The 20868-nt window shown below is 43.0% G+C and overlaps 1 protein-coding gene across 4 annotated transcripts in view; it reads left to right on the forward strand.

Moving 5' to 3' along the window:
* The window catches only part of LOC125456542 (quinone oxidoreductase-like protein 2), a 37326-nt gene that overhangs the window by 10971 nt on the left and 5487 nt on the right, over positions 1–20868 (forward strand). For 3 of the 4 annotated variants that reach the window (XM_048539748.2, XM_048539750.1, XM_059647729.1), the window contains exons 5-9: positions 187–252; positions 2449–2558; positions 5715–5796; positions 7114–7295; positions 10458–10686. In XM_048539748.2, coding sequence (XP_048395705.1) covers positions 187–252; positions 2449–2558; positions 5715–5796; positions 7114–7295; positions 10458–10686 — 669 coding nt within the window. The remainder of the gene's footprint in view (positions 1–186; positions 253–2448; positions 2559–5714; positions 5797–7113; positions 7296–10457; positions 10687–20868) is intronic. The other variant, XM_059647730.1, reaches the window with a different exon arrangement.

The raw sequence follows: 20868 nt of genomic DNA on the forward strand, positions 1-20868 counted from the left end.
AGTCTGAGTAAACATCTGTTGAAGATCTGCCAAGGTATATCTGGCTATTTGGTTTGGAATTGTATTGCACACATATATAAACTATTTTCCAGTGCAATAACTCTGTATTGGAGTGCTAGCATGCCATATAACAGTTTCCAAACTCGGTGCAGCACAAGTTCTCCTAACGTGTAAATTTCTGTTCAGGGAGACCGTGTGATCGGTGTGAGTTCTACTGGGGCAATGGCAGAACAGTGCGTTGTTGACCACATGGTAAGGGGTGTTACACACCCAAGGGGCTCATCATTGACGTTCTTCTGTCAGGAATTAGTGACTTAATGTGTCTGTCATTGGATGAATGGGGTTGTGAAACAAGAATGGCTTGTTATGAATATCGGCTTTATGGTTTACATACTCCTAGAAGTGGGATGGTAATGTACCACACAGCCTGCATTTCTGGGGGACCATCAGGACATAGACTAAATCAATGTCTATATGGGTGTTTTACTCAATATCTTTGACATGTTTTCAGTTAGATTACAATGCGTGGCATAGTGCTATAATGAACTGAAATCTATAGCATGAGTTAAACGTAGCTTAGTTTAGCAATTAACTGCAAATTATGATAGTTGCTTTATGGTAAAACATGTGCCCATTGTTGTATATGGGCATTAAGGGGTTAATACTGAGGAGTGCCATAAGTACCACCCAACTTAAAGATGTCTAGGCTTTTGGGAAGAGCAGTTTAGGATCTCAAAGGATTGAGACCTACTGTCTAACCCTCCTTGCTGTCTGTGTAACAGTGCTTATCATACCTGTGTAACAACTACATCTTCAACAAAAGTGTCTCTCTTCCAGTTCGATAAGGAAATAGTTTTCCTCTATCAAGCAGGCCTTGTAGGTCCCTAAATCCAAGGAGGATAGTGGCAGCAAACCTGTCTCATGGTGAAGTGCAGACAGCTGCACATACAACACCCATCATGTTCCCCAGTTATTTCAAAAGTCCTAAGAGTAAGGCATGCTAAAAGTAATGATGGACATTTAATTGCACGTAAAGTGTTACACAGAGATCCATATTATCATTAATCTCCTTTAGCACACAATGTATGCTTTACCCAGCACAACACATTTAATCTTCTGAAATAGAATTTTAGATCCTTGCCTGAGTGGGTAAGGCGGCGAGGAGCATGGTGGCTCAGTGGTTAGCACTGTTGCCTCCCAGTGCAAGGGACCCAGGTTCGATTCCACCATTGGGTGACTGTCTGTGTGGAGCGTGCACATTCTCCCCATGTCCATGGGTTTCCCCCGGGTGCTCCGGTTTCCTCCCACAGTCCGAAGATGTGCAGGTTAAGTGGGTTGGTCATGCTAAGTTGTCCATCCTATCCAGGGATGGGTTGGCAGGGTGGGTTAGCCACAGAAAATGCAGGAGTACAAGGATTGGGAAGAGGGATGGGATGCTCTTTGGAGGTTTGATGCCAACTCTATGGGCCAAATTGCCTACTTCCACACTAGAGATTCTATGATTACCTCAGAAATGCGGAACCTGGGCATTAATGGGTTTAAGTTCCATTCCAGCAAAAGCTTGCCCCCTACTTAAGTATGACTGAAGGGAGTACAACACTGTAGAAAGTGCCATCTTCTTGGTGGAGACATGAAGTGCTGGTCTTCTCAGAGTGAAAGTTTCCATACCACCATTTGAAGAACAGTGGGGAGTTGCCTGAAAGACTGTCCAGAAATTAGGTCTCAACCAACGAAACCAAAAACCATGATGATTTCCTCACTGCTGTCTAAGCACATTACAGCACCACCTGGACTACACTTCAAAATGTATTTCATTAGCTGTAAAAGGTTTTGGAGAGACCTGAGATTGTGAAAACTCATGCATGAGTGTAAGTTCTTTGTTCTTTCTTCAATCTGCTACTCCCCGAGGTATGAGACTCCTATCTTCCCTCAATGCAGGAGAATTAATCTTCCTTTTGACAGGAACCTTTGTTTCTTCAGTCTGATGATCCACAGACATGTCAAAACGTACTGTTGGAAACGACTAGTACGGCTTCTCATGCAGCCCCAAGTGACCTGGTACCTGCAGTTTTGCACCGAGTCACACAGACTCAAGGCTGCTCAGCCTGGACACCAGTGATGGTGTTTCAATTGGCCTCAACAACCTCCTCAACTTGACAGTTGGAGGAAACCACTGGGCATTCTGCTGTTGACTATAATCCGGTTACCTCTGTCAGAGAGCAGACAGTGTGTGAGTTTTCAGCAGTCGAATAGCCTGTCAGTGTTTGAGGTGCGGGATGGAGCATGAACCACTGGGCCAAATGGAACCATACCCCACATTATTAATATCATACAAAAGTGGAGAGGAAGAAAATAGGGAAATGCCTTAATAGTAGACAGCGAATAATCCAGCAGGAGACAGTTGGGTGATAAAAATACACACAACTAACTTGCCTGAAATCCGTACAGATGCTGTGGCCCATTGGAGAGGAGATCCCCTATGAAGTGGCCGCTGCTCTCCCAGTTTCATACGGCACAGTGATTCTGGCACTGCAGCACCGGGCAAAGACAAGGCCAGGGTGAGAAGCCATTGTGTATTTATTTTTTTTAGTGCAACTTCAATATGATTGTCAACAGACAGGAACTGTGCTGCTGGTGAAAAGCCTTCGTAAAACACAACAGTTTGGGGTTTTGACTTGACTCAGCTGTTGATCTCTCTTTTTGCTGCATATTGTGAAGAAAACTCTGCACCCAAACAACCTATTTCTTTTCCCCACAAGTGCAAACAAAGCTACTGGTCAGCTATAACATTTCTGAATCTTCAGTTCCAAGCATTTTGCACTTTTATTCTTTTTTGTCTTACGCATCCAGGAAAAACGTAGATGCATGCAGCATAAAAGGAGGACACTTGTCAGATTATACTTGTGCTAGCCCTTTTGAAAATTATTTTCGCTCTCCTCTTCATTCATGTGCCTATAAACGTTCCCTTGTCAAATATATATCCCCTTTGAAAGCTACCAGTAAATCTGCTTCCACAATTTACAGTTATCACACCAAAGTAAAACAAAACCTCTCATCCCCCCACGGGATTTTTTTGACAGTTACTTAAATCTATCTCCTCTCATTACAGGTCCTTCTGGCTGGGGAAGCAATTTTTTTTTCTTGTCAAGTGCAGATTTTTGATCAACTTTTATTAAAGCATTTGTTTTCAGGAGCATTGCCCAGATTCTTGGGCCTCACCCATAAATTGTAGTCTTTCAGTCTGCTGTCACCGTTGTGGAAAACCTCACCATACCAATATACCCCTGCCCCCTTAATGTCCCTCTAATGTCTGAAGTGTGCTTTCTGGAATTGGACATGCTATCCACCAAGGCCTAACTACTGATTTATAAAGAGGTTTAATATCACTTTTTTGTTTGCTTTTGTACTCTTATGCCTCCTTTTGTATAAAATCCAGGAATTTGCTTGCTCTTTTAAATAGCTTTTTTTTAAAAAGCGTTTTATTCATGGGGTGTAAGCATCACTGGCTGAGCCGGCATTTTTTTTGCCCATCCCCGGTGCCTTTTAACCAGGGAACATGCTAGGCTGTTTCGAAAGGCAGTGAAGAGTCGGTGTGTCTTTTGAAAATCTGTGGTGTGTGAAATTTAAAAAAAAAACTGACCATCTCACAGCAGGATGGCTATTTCCCTGCCAGATTAACTATTAATCTGTCTACTGTCTTAGGTGTATTTTTACCACAATGTTCTCCCTCTCCTGAAGGTTGTGCTTGGGGAGGGTCCCGTATCTTTTCCAATGTAGTTCTCTTATCTTTCTCTTTTGTAGGACATGCAACCATAGGAACAGGAGTAGGCCATTCAGCCCCTTGGGCCTGTTCCACCATTTAGTGAGATCATGGCTGATCTGTGGCCTAACCTCAGAGGCCTGTCTTTGGTCCAAAACCCTTAAGGCCTTTACTTAACAAAAAGTTTACATCTGAGACAGACAAATTAACAACTGATCCAGCATCCACTTTTGTTTGTGGGAAGAGTTCCAAACACCTACCACCCTTCCTAACATTGCTACTGAATGGACTGGCCCTAATTCTCAGACTGTGCCCCCAGTTCTGGAATCCCTGACTGTTGGAAATTGTTTACCTTTATCTGCCCTGTCTTTTTGTGTTAATGTCTTGAAGACTTTGATTAGATCATTCCTTAAGTTCATAAATTGTGGGGAAAGTAGGCCTAATTTGCATGATCTCACCTCATAGCCTAACCCCTCCAGTCTGGGATAACAAAAGTGTCATGAAAAGGGTCTTTTCTGATGAAGGGCCTAGGCCTGAAACTTCAGCTTTTGTGCTCCTAAGATGCTGCTGTGTTCATCCAGCTCCACACTTTTGTTATCTCGGATTCTCCAACATTTGCTGTTCCCATTATCTCTGATACAAATTTACCCTCGGTCTAGGTATCTTTTCTGGAAGGCTGGTTATAGTTTCTGCTCTAGTACAATGGTAAACAACTGTTAATCATGAGTGATGTCAGAAACTGGGTGCTGAGACAAATTATTACTTCTTATTCATCCATGGTCTGTGGGCAGGGCTGGGCAGATCATCACTTATTGCCCAGAGGGCAGTTAAGAGTTACCCACAATGCTGTGGGTCTGGAGTCACATGTTGGCCATACCAGGTGAGGCTGAAGGTTTAATCCCCTAAAGATGGGTTTTTACAACAATCAGTAGTGGTTCCACAGTCGCCATTAGTCAGCAAAGGCTGGCTTTTAATTTCAGGGTTTCTTTTTGTTTAATTCAAATAATCTCCATCTGCCAAGGTGGGCTTTAAACCCACATCTCCAGAACATCAACATGGGATTCTTGATTACAAACTTAGTGACATTACCACTCTACCATTACCTACCCCAATTGAGATTCACTGGAATTGATGGGAGGGTGGTAGGGAGGATGAGGGAAAGAGGAAGCCTTAAATATTCTCTCACCTGCAGTTCTCAGCAAGTGTCACTGGATGGCGATCACATGCCTGTCAGGGTACAGCAATTTGAATGCCCCTTCAATGTGACTTGTCTGTGATCACTCACTGCATGTAGAGCCCAGATAAAGTCAGGAATCAGCCAACTCTCCACGACATAGTCATAGAGTGCGGAACCAAGCCCTTTGGTCCATCCCGTCCATGCCGACCAGGTTTCTCATACTGAACAAGTCACATTTGCCTGTGTTTGGTTCATTTCGCTCTAAACCTGTCTGAATGTCTTTTAAATGTAATTACACTTGTCTCTACCATTTTTTCCGGCACCTTGCCGTACACACGCACCATCATCTGTGTGGAAACATTTGTCCCTTGGGCCCCTTTTACATCTTTCCCCTCTCACCTTTAACCTTTGCTCTCTAGTTTTGAACTCCCCTCACTGGGGAAAAGACATTGGCTATTCACCCTATCCATGCCCCTCATGATTTTACACAGGAACACAAAACACACAACATCTCGGCCTCTTGAGGATGAGAGTTCTAGGTGTTTATTATCTTAGTTTTGGACACTTACTGAAACCTACCTCTCTCCAAATGCTGACCACACCTATTGTAATATCTTCTGATGTCGCTTTAAGTTATACTCTGTCAGAGAATCCCATCCCTTTTAGGTGCTATATAAGCGCAAGTTCGTTACTGTCTACATTTTGCTGATTTCGTTCCCGAATGACCCTGCTGTCATTCCACATTTACGCCCCCTTATTTCTGCCGATGTTTTTCAGGGAGACAGTTCTCATTACAGCAGCTGCTGGTGCAGCTGGACTTGCAGCTGTGGATTTTGCATCCCATGTTCTAAACACTAAGGTATGACAATTTTGTTTGTAATGTGTGTTTCTATAAATGGCCTGCCTTGCATTTACCATTTTCCTGTGTGGCACTGTTCTCACAGAAGAGGATATTAGAAGTAAACTCATGCACACACCCTCGCACATACTGTTCTCATCCCAGAGATATAGATTGTTCAGAATAAAGTTACATTGTGACTGGTTAGCACAGCTTGTTAATCAAGTGCTTGTTAATCAAGGTCTTGCTTAATATGAACATAGGAAGATGGTGAACAAGGAAAGATTGGATGATCCGTTAAGGTTGTTCCTCACTCTCAGTACTCCCATGTGCCTTATGAAAGGGAGTTCTGGAGGCATTGTGTTTTGACTGAAGTATACCTGTCCTCAGCACATTATTCTTCCAACAGCAGACACCACCATTCATTCTCCTCCCCACTTATTGGCAGTACCACCTGTATTTGCCTGTTTCAGAGTAATCGTCTGTGTGAAGCCATGTTCCTAGTTTGTGATAAAAGTACTGTGAAATGTTACAAACAATTTACAGCACAGTAATGGCTTGTGTTTACACTGCTGAACAGCTTCATCCAGTTTATTTCAACTTACCTATCTACATATTGTTCCTTTGTTGAGGTTGATTGGCTCGCCGAACTGGTTTTTTGTTCCACAGACGTTCGTTACTATGCTGGGTAACATCCAGTGCAGCCTCCGATGAAGTGTACGTGTGTTTTCCCACCTGGTTTTTAAACACTGGAGTCCGTTGAGCTGGATTGCCTCACTTCCAGTTTTCCTTCGCAGTGGAGTGCCAGGCTTCTAGGAATTCCCATTCCTGTCTCTGCTTAGCTTGTCCCAGATTTTGGTCTTGTCCCAGTCGAATATTATTTCTTTCTCCCTTTGTGGGGTTGTCTGATTTCCCATTAAATGCATCAATGCAATATTCTACAACAACTGTGTAACTGGTACCTGGTCAGTTGCTGTCATGGTCCTGACAATGTGCCAGTCAAATAAGAGCATTTGTTTTAATTTGATGTTTCCATTTCATCAGCTGTTCTTCCGGCTACTGAAAAAAAACGAATTGCAGCTGTTTCATTCACAAACAGAATTCATTTTCTGCGTATCCTGAATCAAACACGACATTGCACTTCCTTCTCAAAAATAGGCTAGTGGTTGTGCGTTTAGGCTTTGTTCTAATTCTTCTTGATAACAAATCCGATCGACTTTGTGTAACTTTAAGGGTGTCATCAAAAGCAAGTACAATGGACCAGATTTAACTATTTGGATCTGAGCCGTCCCAGCATTGACCGCATGCCCAACAATAAGTCCTGCTTTCTCTCTGTAGGTCATTGCAGCTACTGGGACTGATGAGAAGTGTGAACTGGCAGTGCAGAAGGGTGCTGTGGCAAGCATCAATTATACTACAAAGAACTTGAAGGAGGAGGTGAAAAAGCTGACTGCAAACAAAGGGGTGAATGTGGTCTTCGATGCCGTTGGAGGAGACATATTTAAGGATGCCTTCAGCAGGTATTTTCATCGCTATCAAGTGTGATTGAGTATTAAATCCTAACAAAATGTAGCAAGTTATAACAGTGAAACACTGGCTTTTCCTGCGGTCCACTGTGAACTCTGTTTCAGCTAAGGGAAGCAATCTGTCCAATGTCAGGCTATTCCTCATCAAGATGGAAGTAGTTCTGAGGGGATTGAATATTCATGCCACTGGTCTGCCAATGCATGCCTCAACCTCAACAGGTCAGCCAAATGATAGTGAAGGATACAAAATAACCTGGGATCAGGTTAGATCTATTGTTGTTGTCCTGGGTTCAGTTTGGATTGGAGAATTACTGGCAAGATGATCGTGTGGAGTGGAATCAGCAGCAGAGCAGGTGCAGCATTTGTGGACTTTTAGCATAGTACGTACTCCCAGTGAATTTTAAATTGATATCAACCTACAATATGCTAGTGATCTAAGCTTTTAGTTGGGAGATTCAGAGTGGTGGAAATGTAGACCTCACAAGGGGAAGCTTGATAATTGACAAAGAGAGAAGGGATCAGAAGAATATGCTGGATGGAGTGAAATGAAGTTCAGTAGATGGAGGCTTGAGCGGACCATGATGATTGGTGTAGACTGTCGGGCCCTGTTTCTGTGTTACAAATGTTGCGAAATAATAAAATGGGCCATTGACATTGCTAGTATCTTATCTAGATGGCAAAAATTTTGAAAATTAAGCACTACTCCTGGAAGACAATGCATTACTTTCACCATGCTGGGACTAGTTCAATACAGTAAAAATGAGTAGGAATAGGCTGTTCAAGCCTGTTCAACATTTTAGATCTTAGCTTATCAGCTGCCTCAACAGCATTTACCTGTGGTGTCTCCACATACTTTGATATCTTGAGTAAATAGAAATCTATTGGTTTCTGTCTTGAACTTACTCAATAATTTTGTATTTACATCTCTCTGGAATGGAGAATTCCAAAGATTCTGAATGAGGAGGTTCCTCTTTACTTTGGTCCTATTTGGCTCCCTCTTTATTTTGAGACTGTCTCCCGGTTTTAGACCATCCCTGCCCATCCAAGGGAAACATCCTTTCTGCATCTACCCTTTCTACCCCTTTAGGAATTTTGTGGGTTTCAGTGCAATCACCTCTAATTTACCCCTCAATCCTTCTAAACTCCAGAAAAAACAGGCCTAATCTGCTCAGTCTTTCTTCATAAGTCAGTACCACCATCCCTGCAATTATAGAGTCTTTGAGATGTACAGCACGGAAACCAGTCCTTCGGTCTAACTCATCTAAGCTGACCAAATTTCCTAAATAAATTCTAGTCCCATTTGCCAGCATTTGACTCATATCCCTGAAAACTTTCATATTCACGTACCCATCCAAATGCCTTTTAAATGTTGTAATTGTACCCACCTCCACCGCTTCGTCTGGCATCTCATTCCATACACACACCATCCTCTGCGAGAAAAAGTCACCCCTCTGGTCCCTTTTAAATCTTTCCCGTCTCACCTTAAACCTTTGCCCTCTAGTTTTCGACTCCCCCCATCCTGGGGAAAAGACCTTGTCTGTTTACCCTATCCATGCCTCTCATGATTTTATAAACCTCTATAAGGTCACCCCCCAGCCTCAGATGCTCCACGGAAAATAACTCCAGGCTGTTCAGCCTCTCCCTATAATTCAAACCCTCCAATCCTGGCAACATCCTTGTAAATCTTTTCTGAACGCTTTCAAGTTTCAAAATATCATTCCTACAGCACGGAGGCCAGAATTAGCGTGCTGAACCTCTGCTATACTCGCACTTCGGCAAGGATATATCTTTCTTGGTATTTTCAGATAGTCTGTTAATCCAAACAGCTAGTTTTATGTGGGTTTTATCATGTCTTCCAAGTCTGCAGCAGATTTTCCTGGTTTAGTTAATCAGTCTTTGCGTTTGAAAGACCATCTGCCTTTGAATATCTAGTCTGTCATTGGAATTATTCAGTAACCTGAAACAGTGGATCAGCACGTAGGCTAAGCATGGCAAAAAGCTATTGCCGTATGTAGTAGTTATTTCCTTAGTTATGCAGAAAGTGAGTGTTTGGTTCAATACATATCTTTCCTCTTTCTTCCTTTTTCAATTTTGAAAGTGGAGTAAATCCTGTTCACCTATCACCCTGTTCTTCTTAACATGTACTGACTCCCATTTATGCAAGCTTCAATTTTAAAATTTGCATCAATGATTTTTAAAACCTTCCACAACTCTTACCCATCCTTATTTCTGTAAACTCCTCCAATTCCACAAACCCCTAAGGTAATTCAACCTCTTGAGCACTCACAGGGAGACAATGGCGTTGTGTTGATGTCACTTGTCAAGTAATCTGGAGACCCAGGTTAATGTTCTTAAGTACATTGGTTCAAATCTAATCCCACGGCAGTTGATATCAGTTAAATTTTAATTTTTTTAAGAATGTTGAATGTGAAGTTAGTCTCAGTAACAGTGCCATGAAAGTGTCACTGATTGTTGTCAAAACCAATCCAGTTCATTAATGTCCTTTAGGGAAGGAGATCTGACATCCTTATCTGGTTTGACCTGTGTGTGATTCCAGGTCGGCAGCAATGTGGTTGACCCCAGACAGCCCTCTGAAATGGCTGAGCAAGTTACTCGGGGCATTTAGGGATTGGATACAAATGTTGCTCTTGCCAGTGATGCCTACATCCTTTGAAAGAATTCTTTAAAGCAGGTTGATCATCCATGATCAAATTGAAGGGTGGAGCAGTCACGAAAGGCTAAATGGCCTGCTCATGTCCCTGTTTTATATGTTTTTTTTACATAAACAGATGCTCCCTCTGCCCTCTCAAATGAATGAATTGAAAAGGTATCCCTTGCTATCCTTCAAACCATATCCTGTGGTACTGTTTTGAAGAAAAGCAAGGGATATCTTCTCAACGCTTTGGTCAGCCTTTATCCCTTGATGAAGACAACTAAAACAACTTATCTGTCCAGTTAATAGATTGGCAGAAGTGTAAACTAGGTGCTGCATTTCCTCCATTGTGAGACAAACTGTGCTTCAAGACTACTTCATTTTCTGCCCGGTGCTTTGGGATGTCCTTGAGAAACATAATATAAATGTGAGTCTTTATTTTTCACGGTCTTGGTATAATGAACTTGGCATGTGACTCATGTTTTGTGTCTGATTTGTCTCAGCCTAGCCTGGGAAGGCAGAATCGTGGTTGTCGGATTTGCTGGCGGAAATATACCGTCTGTGCCAGCTAACCTTCTGCTTCTCAAGAACGTGGCAGCCATGGGTGTTTATTGGGGAAGATACCAACATCAAGATTTCCCAGTCTTCTCCAGGTCCATCATGTCTGCAGTCCAGTACTGTCAGGAAGGAAGGATCAAACCTAGAGTTGGAGCTGTTTATAAACTGCAACAGGTAAATGCTAATGGGAAAGGAGATCTAGACACTTCATGATGGGTCCTCATCTTCTGCAGATGACCTTTTTAAGGGCTCGGACAAGTGAAACACAAACAGAAGATACAGGGGATGTGTGATAGGCTCATCATTGTCTGTAAAGAAAGGAGATAGGTTAATATTTTCGTCATTCTCCTTTGCCAGGTCTGAAAGTCCCTGAGGAATACTGAAAATGAAGTGATAGTTGGGAGGGTAAAGAAGGGAAATTCAAAACAGGGAGGTGATGGCCTAGTGGTATTATCGCTGGACTGTTAATCCAGAAACTCGGCAAATGTTCTGGGGACCCAAGTTTGAACCTGCCATGGCAGATGGTGGAATTGCAATTCAATAAAAATATGGCAATTGAAGAGTCTACAGAATACCCTGAAACCATTATCGATTGTTGGAAAAAAACATTCTGCTCATTAATGTCCTTCAGGGTAGGAAGTCTGCCAGCCTCACCTGGTCTGACCTACATGTGACTCTAGACCCACTGCAATATGGTTGACTCTCAACTGCCCTCTGAAATGGCCTGGCAAGCCACTCAATTGTACTAATCGCATGAAGTTTCAAGGAAGTAATGAAACTGGATGGACCAATAAGCATTGACATAGGCAGTGGAAAAGACAATGGCAGTAACAGCCCAGTTGACCCTACAAAGTCCTTCTTAGTGACATCTGGAGACTAGTGGCAACATTGAGAGACTTGTCCCTCAGACTAGTTCAGTAACAGCCCGAATGGTCATACTCATGAATCACACTTAGAGATAATGTCCCAGACACCACCATCGCCATCTCTACATAGGTCCTGTCCCACTGGCATGACAGACCCAGCAGAGGTGGCAACACAGTGATATGTAATCAGGTGGGAGTTGCCCTCAGAGGCCTTAACATTTACTCTAGATTCCATGAAGTCTCATGGCTTCAGGCTAAACATGGGCAAGGAAACCTCCTGCAGATTACCACGAAGCATCCTGCCTCAGCTGATGAATCAGTCTCTCCTTCAAGTTGAACAACACTTGGAGGAAGCACTGAGGATGGCAAAAACACAAAATGTACTGGGGGTGGGGGATTTCAATGTCCACCACCAAGAGTGGCTCGGCAGCTGAACCACTGATCAAGCTGGTCGGGTCCTAGAGGACATTACTGCTAGATTGGATCTGCGGCAGGTGGTGAGGGAACTAATGAGAGGGTAAAATATACTTGACCTCACCCTTACTAATCTGCCAGCTGCTGATGCATCTGTCCATGATGGTATTGGAAAGAGTGACCATTGCACAGTCCTTGAAAATAACCTCCATCATGTTATGTGGCACTATCGCAGTGCTAAATGAGACAGACTTCACACAGATCTAGCACCTCAAGACTAGGCACCCATGAGGTGCTGTGGGCCATTAACTGTAGCAGAATTGTACTCGAGCACAATCTGTAACCTCATGGCCTGGCATATCCCTTACTCAACCATTACCATCAAGCCAGGGGATCAAAGATAATGGGAACTGCAGATGCTGGAGAATCCGAGAGAACAAAGTGTGGATCTGGATGAACACAGCAGGCGAAGCAGCATCTGTGCTCCTAAGATGTTGCTTGGCCTGCTGTGTTCATCCAGCTCCACACTTTGTTATCTTAGCCAGGGGATCAACCCTGGTTCAGTGAAGAGTGCAGGAGGGCACGCCAGGAGCAGCACCAGGCATATGTGAGTATGAGGTGTCAATCTGGTGAAGCCACCAAACAGAACTACTTGCATGCCGAACAGCATAAGCTGCAAATGATAAAGCTAAGTAATCCCACAGCCAATGAATCAGATCCAAGCTCTGCAGTCCTTCCACATCCAGCTACAAATGGTGGAGGACAGTTAAACAGCTCACTGGAGGGGGAGGCTCCACAAATATCCCCATCCTCAATGATGGTAGAGCCCAGCACATCAGTGCAAAAGATAAGGTTGAAGCTTTTACAGCAATCTTCAGCCAGAAGTGCTGAGTGGATAATCCATCTCAGCCTCCTCCAGTGGTCCCCATCATTGCAAAATCCAGTCTTCAGCAAATTTGATTCACTCCATGTGATATCAAGAAAAGCTGGAGACACTGGATACTGCAAAGGCTATGGGCTGTGACAGCATTCCAGCAATAGTACTGAAGGCTTGATCTCCAGAACTCGTTCCCCTTGCCGAGCTGTTCCATTACAGTTACAACACTGGCATCTACTTGACAATGTGAAAAATTACCCAAGTATGTCTTATACACAAAAAGCAAGACAAATCCAACACGGCCAGTTACCGCCCTATCAGTCTACTGTTGATCATCAGTAAAATGATGATGGAAGTGTCCTCAACAGTGCTATCAAGCAGCACCTGCTCAGCAGTAACTTGCTCAGTGACACTCAGTTTGGGTTCTGCCAGGGCCACTCAGCTTCTGACCTCCACTATAGCCTTCATTCAAACATGGACAAAAGAGCTAATTCCAGAGTTGAGGTGACAGTGACAGCACTTGACATCAAGGCTGCATTTGACTGTGTGGTATTAAGGAGCTCTAGCAAAACTGAAATCATTAGGTATCAGAGCAAACTCTCAACTGGCTTGAGTCATAGTGGGCATGTAGGAAGAAGGTTGTAGTTATTAGAGGTAAGTCGTCTCATCTCTAGGACATCTGTGCAGGAGTTCCTCAGGATAGTATCCTAGGCCCAAACAACTTCTGATTTGATTTATTGTTGTCGATGTACCAAGGTGCATGAAAGGTGTTGTTTTGCTTGCTCTGTAGTCAGATTGTACCATATAAAGTGCATCTGATAGGACAACAGGGTGAAGAATACAATATTACAGCCACAGATAAAATGGGAGGGGTCTTTGATTATGTTGGTTGCTTTCCTGAGGCAGTAGCAATTATAGATGGCGTCAGTGGATGGAAGGCTGATTTGCGTGATGGACTGGGCTGTGTTCATGACTCTGTGTAGTTTCTTGTGGACTTGAGAAGATGTGGTTGCCATACCCTGCTGTGATGCATCCAGACAGGATGCTTTCTATGGTGCATCTGTAAAATAAAAATTAGTAAGACTCTTACTAATTTGTGGATGTGCTGAATTTCCTTAGCCTTCTGAGAAATAGAGGCGTGGAGGCATTGTCTTGATTTCTTGATCAACATGGGCAGACCAGAACAGATTGTTTGTGATCATACTCCCAGGAACTTCACGTTCTGGACCATCTCCACCTCAGTACCATTGATGCAGGCAAGGGTCAAGTCAATGACTAGCTCCTTCATTTTGCTGACATTGGTGGAGAGATTGTTGTCTTTACACCGTGCCACTAAGCACTTGATCTCTTTCCTGTACTCTGTTTCATTGTTGTTTGAGATCTTACTTATAGCAGTGCTGTCAGCAAACTTGTAAATGGAGTTGGGGCGGAAGTTGGCCACAAAGTCATGGGTGTCTAAAGAGTACAGTAAGGGGCTAAGCATGCAGTCTTGTGGGACACAGGCGTTGACGATTATCGTGGAAGATGTTGTCGCCTAACCTTACTGATTGCAGTCCATGGGTCAGGAAATCGAAGATCCAGTTACAGAGGGGGAGCTGAGACCAAGGTCTCAGAGTTTGGAGATGAGTTTGTTTGGAATCATGGTGTTGAAGGCGGAGCTGTAGTCAATAAGTAAGAGCCTGGTGTAGGTATCATTGTTATCCACATGTTCCAGGGATGGGTTTACGGCAAGGGAGATCTTAGGCTGCTTTATCACTTACCTTCCCTCCATCATAAGGTCAGAAGTGATGATGTTTGCTGATGATTGCACAATGTTCAGCACCATTCATGACTCTTCAGACACTGAAGCAGTCAGTGGCTAAATGCAACAAATCTGGACAGTGTCCAGATCTGGGCTGACAAGTGGCAAGTAACATTCTTACCACACAAATGCCAGGCAATGACCATCTCCAGTAAGAGACCATCTAATCACCACCAATTGACAATGTTATCGTCACTGAAGCCCCACCGTCACATCTTCAGGGTTATCAGAACTCAACAGGATGCATCACATAAACACAGCGGCAACAGGATCAGCTCGGAGGCTAGAAATATCACAGTGAGTAACTCACCTCCTGACTCCCCAAAGCCTGTTTGCCATCTATAAGGCACAAGTCAGGAGTGTGATGGAATACTCCCCACTTACTTGGATGGGTGCAGCTCCACTCAAAAAACTTGTCACCATCCAGGACAAAGCAGACACCTGATTGGTGTCACATCCACAACTATCCACTCTCTCTATCACCAATGCTGAGTGCCAGCAGTGTGTACTATACTAGATGCACTGCAGAAATTTAACCAAACATTCTTTGACAGCATCTTCCAAACCCACAACCACCTCCACCTGGATGGACAAAGGTAGCAGACACATGGGAACACCATGCCCTGCAAGTTCCCCTCCAAGCTGCTCATTATCCTGATTTGGAAATATATCGCTATTTCTTCATTGTTGCTGGGTCAGAATTCTGGATTTCCCTCCCGAGGGGCATTGTGGGTCAGCCTTCAGCAGGGGCGCTGCACCGGTTTGTGAAGACAGCTCACCACAGCCTTCTCAAGGGCGACTAAGTAAGAATAATAAATGCTTGCTGGCCAGCGATGCCCATGTCCATGAGTGAATATAAAAAAAAACCATTATCAGAGAGGATAACAGATTTAATTATATGCAAACTACATGACAGAGGTATATCTAGCACTCAAGATATTAACTAATCTTTTTGAATATATGACAGTACTCTGTTAAAAAATTTGTAATTCATTGAACCTATTAACTTGTATGTGACTGGATATCTCTTCCCATAGATGCTGAGTTCTTCTACCATTTCTGGTTTTATTTGGGATCTCCAAAATTTGCATTACTTAGCTTGTCTTAAGAAAAGAAACCTTGTTGAGGTGCTGTTACTTTATTAAGTGAATAATGCAATGTGTGAGATGAATGAAGGGTCCAAGTAAAGAAAAAAGCAATGTATGGAACTTGAAGGAGACTTGACCATTGTCAAGGAGAAACCTTGTTTGAGTAGAGACAATGAACGATATAGATACAGAAGCTGTCTGGTGGACTGAATGAGGGACAAGGGGATCATGTCGTCATTGTGAAAGTGGGAGGGCTGACAGCAGGAGTAACATAATTGTGGAAAATGTAATGACCAATCCTGTCAGTCACTGGTAGAAGATACACAAAAATGGAAGAAGTGTGAAAGAGCTTGTGTCTTCACACTGTTGAACATACGACTGAAAGTTGAGGGAGTGGAACAGATGCTCCACTTGTCCATTTAGACTTACGTTTTGGTGAATTCTATTTTGTAATACCCAAGTCTCACGCTAATTTACTTCAATACTGGATAACGACAGATGTACTCCATCCCTTTTGGGACAAAGTCAGATTATCGTAAAAAATGGCTGCCAGAAAACCGTAAAATGGGATGCATAGTCTTTTAATGTCTTGCCCTTGTTGCACTGCACTTATCTTTTTGTAATATCTGTTGTTTTTCTATTGAGCAGTTTTCAAATTATTCAACCTCGTATTTCATTCTACCCTTTCTCCTCAACTCTACAATGGAACAAGCTGTATTTATTTTCTCGCCTGGTAAAGGGTTTATAGTTTAAAGTTAACCTTTGGTCTTTAAAGATATGGATTGTCATGCATTTCCAGCAATTCTTGGTTTAGCATCACATTTTATAAGATACATTTGAAGAGTGTACTCCATCGTGGCTCAGTGCACAAAGCATCATTGGAGTACACTGATCAAACAGGCCTCTGGCTCTGTTCCTGATCTGTGCAGATTGAGTTGATAAGGTGAGTTGATGGCAGGCTGGTCAGTATTTCCTAGATCAGGGAATCTGTAGCCCTGCTTGAGGTGCATATTATGTGCAAAGGTCAGATGGAGACATATTTGGGCTTCTTTGTCATAATATGACACAATATTCTTGGAACTGTCTTGGCTATCGCAGGGAAACTGGTCAGCTGGTTGAGATACCAGAAAGTCTATACCCTAGCCGACACAAATTAGTGTTTTCACAAGGGGAAAAATAAAGAAGGAAATGGTCATTAACGCTTTCTGAGATTAAGTCATTTAAAAAGATTCATCTTATGAAGAGACCAGCAATAGGAAAACGGATATGTTCCTATGATTTAAACAATGTCAAATTGAAATTGCTGCTTGGTCATCTGACATGCTGAATAGAAACAAGGGAATTTCGACAGGAAAAGAGGGAGCATTTGACAATTAAATGGGTGAAACTTAAGTCAATTTTGGGAGAATTCAAAGGAAAAATGGAAAGTAGATTTTTGAAAACCATTGCCAGAATGACTTTGAGCAACTGTATCTGCTTGTAATAATTGCTGAGATGGTTTTATTATTTGATATTGGCCAATAACATGAATATGGCACAAGATAGGATGATTATTGATTTTTAAAAAATGATCTTTGACAAGTAGTCAAAATATTATTTTCACTGAGAACTTCACTGGCTGAGCAGCATTTATTGCCTGTCCTTAGTTACAGTTGAGAAGGTGGCGGTGAACTAGCTTCTTGAACTCTGCGATCCATGTGCTGTAGGTAAACTCACAATGCTGTTAAGGAGGGAGTTCCAGAATTTTGATCCAGGAACACTGAAAGAAGGGCAATATATTTCTAAGTTACGATGATGAGTGGCTTGAAGCGGAATGTGCTGCCAGTGATGTTCCAATACCTCAGGTCCCACTGTCCTTTTAGATGGCAGTGGTTGTAGGTATGGATGATGCACTTTGAGGAGCCCCTGCAGTGCATCTTAAACATAATACACACTGCTGATACTCAGCGTCAGTAGTGAAGGAAGTGGATGTTTATGGATGTGATGTTACTCCAAGCAGGCTGCTTTATCCAGAATAGTTTCCATTTTCTTGTGTTTTTGGAGCTGCACTCGGTCAGGCAAATGGAAAGTATTCCATTATACTCCTGAGTGGTGCCTTCTGGATGGTTGTCAGGCTTTCAGGCGACAGGAGCTGAATTATCTGCTGCAGTGTTCTTAGCCACATTTTTATATGGTTAGTTCTGCTCAGTTTCTGGTCAGTGGCAGCCCCAGGCTGTTCATAGTGGGAGATTCAGTGCTGGTAATGCAAGTGAATGTCATAGTTAATGCACCAGTTTAGTTTTCTTTTGTTCAAGATGGTCATAGCCAAGAACTTGTGCCAATGGTCAGCCTTACCTGAATATCATTGTTGCTTGGCTGCATTTGAAGGTGGACTCCTTCAGTATCTGAGGAGTCATGAATGGTGTTGAACATAGTATAATCATCAACAAACTTCCTTACCTCTGACCTTGAGATTGAGGCAAGGTCTTCAATGAAACAGCTGAAAATGGTTTGGCAGAGAGATCCTGAGATGACTGATCTCCAGCAAACACAACTTTCTTCCTTGATGCCAGATATGATTAACTAACAAAGAGTTTTCCCTGAGTCCCACTGACTGAGGTTTCACTGGACTCCTCAGTGTCACATTCAATGAAATGCAATCTTGATGTCAGGGACAGTCATTCCCACTCCTGCAATTAAGCTCTTTTATCCATGCTTGAATCAAGGCTGGAATGACATCAGGAGTGTTTGTGAGTAGGCTATCACTAAGCAACCTCATGTTATCACAATTGATGACCCCCTTCCATCAATTTACTGATAATAAAGCAAAGATTGATGCACTGATAATTAGATATGTCCTGCTTTTTGTGTACTAGTCTGCCAAGTAGATACCAGTATTGTACCTGTCTGGAACGGCCTTCCAGGGCACAGATAAATTCTGGAACAACAGCCTTCAGTACTATTGCCAGAATGTTGCTTCTGCAGTATTTAATGCTTTCAGCTGTTTCTTGATTTTTGGGGTTGAATCCACACAAGACATCAGGCTGAAGATTGTTGGAAATACTTCAGCCTCATTTTTTGCAGTGATATGCTGGGCTCCCTTGTCATTGAGGATGAGGATAGTTGTGGATTCCCTGCTCCTCCAGTGAGTTGTTCAATTGTCTTCCACCATTCACAACAAATTGTGGTAGGTCTGCAGAGCTTTGATCTGATAAATTGTGGAATCACTTTGCCATCTCTGTAATTTGCTGTCATGCTATTCGGCATTCAAGTTGTCCTGTTTTGTAGCTTCATCAGGTTGTCATCCCATTTTTAGGTATGCCTAATGCTGCTCTTGGCATGCGCTCTTGTACTCTGCATTTGAACCAGGTTTGATCCTCTGACTTAATGGTAATGACAGATTGGGGTGTACACTGGGCCATGATGTTGCGGATTGTATCGGAGTACTGTAATGCTGCTGGTAGCCCACAAGGTCCCGTGATTTTGACCCGGTGATGAAGAAAAACAGTGATAGCATTCCAAGTTAGGATGGTTAATGGGGTACTTATAAGTGGTGGTGTTCCCATGCACCTGCTGACTTTGACCTTCTACGTGGTAGAGGATGCAGGAAAGTGCTGTTGAAAGAACCCTGTTGAGTTGCTGCAGTGCATATTGTAGATGGAACACACTTATGCCACAGTGTTGGTGGTGCAGAGACTTACTGTTGAATGTGGTGGTTGGGGTTCCAGTCAAGTGGGATGCTTTGTCCTGGATGATATTAAAGCTGCGCTTATTGAAGCAAGCGGCAAGTATTCAGTCATGCCCCTGACTTGTGCCTTGTATAATGTGGACAGGCTTTGGGTCAGGCAGCAAGTTTCTGCCTGCAGAATTTCCAGCTTCTGACCTGCTTTTGTCGTTGATCAATGGTAACCTCTAGGATATTAATGACAGAGGACTCAGGAATGGTATGCAGTTGAATGTCAAGGCAATACGATTATATTCCTGGTCAAGACTGTCATTACTTGGCAAGTTTATGGTGCAAATGTTATTTTGCCCATTATGTACCTGAAGAAGATCATATGTAATCGGTGCAGGCCATTTAAACCCCTCAAGACTTTTCCACCATTCAGTAATGCTGCTGGTGGCCCACAAGGCCCCGTGATTTTGACCCAGTGATGTGATTGTGGTCTTAAATCCACTTTCCTGCCTGCCCCCACATTAACCTTGACTCCTGTACAGATCAAAATAACTCTGCCTTAGCTATATTTAATGACCAAAATTAAACTGCTATTTTGGAAAGAGAGTCCCAAAGATTAATGGCCCTAGAGAGAGAAAAAATCCTCCTGGTCCCCATTTTAAATGGATTTCCAGAGCCATTCTTTGTTGGTAAATACTGTTCAGCTGTAAAGTCTGGTGGGTCTTTCCTACTGATGAGTATTTGCCAAAGGATGATAATAGAGGTGTCTGGGAAATCACCACACTCACTGAGCCATATCTTATACTAATGTCAGCTCCTTCAGATTGCACTTCTGTCTGTAAGAAAGGGGTACTTTGTGAGGCAGTTTCAAAGGGAACAAGGAGGATTCAGGCAGAGGACAGTCTGCATCAGATGGGGAATGTCATTAATTAGAAAGTTGAGGCTACAGACAACAGTCAGGAGTTTGCAGAGAGAACCGACAAGCCCAGCTTCAAAAGTTACAATGTCATGTTGATCATTTTAGTATGAAAGGTGGAGGATTATTTCAATTTGATGGTGTTTGCAGCTCCCCCTTTGCACTGCATGCTTGCTGCAAATGTTCCAATCACCACACCCCTTTCTAAAAGCTCTTGGATTCCTGCTAATGTACCTGGTGGGAACGCACCCAGTTTATTATCAGTTCGTCTGTTGCTACTCTGAGTAGCTGTTTAGAAATATGCAAGAGGAACTCTGGCTGACTGATTTATTTTCCTAGCCTGTGAAATATTTTGAATATTTATCTCCTGAAAGTGAACAGTTTTTAAAATCTCTGAACGTGGGCTCTTTGCCATTTTTCCTTGAATATCTCAGCAGACACGATTATTAAGTGATGCAGGGGTTTGACACAACTGCTGTGTCAATGGTAGAATGCAAGCACATTGATAAGGTTAGATGCCCTTGGAAGTTCCCGAGTTCGGGCAGAGAGCGAGAACATGAATCATTCTGGGCTGCTGCTGCTGTTGTCTTGGGGATCAAACTTGCTTTACATGCAATTGTGGGGGTGGGAGGGGTGGTGGTGACGGGGTTGAGGCAGCGGATGATTGTTTCTGACTGAATGCTGGTTGATGTCGATGCCGAATTGTTAAAACTGCCATTCTAGGAAGTCCTCTTTCACT

This window comes from Stegostoma tigrinum, chromosome 8, assembly GCF_030684315.1.
Source record: "Stegostoma tigrinum isolate sSteTig4 chromosome 8, sSteTig4.hap1, whole genome shotgun sequence".
In the NCBI taxonomy this organism is placed as follows: domain Eukaryota; kingdom Metazoa; phylum Chordata; class Chondrichthyes; order Orectolobiformes; family Stegostomatidae; genus Stegostoma; species Stegostoma tigrinum.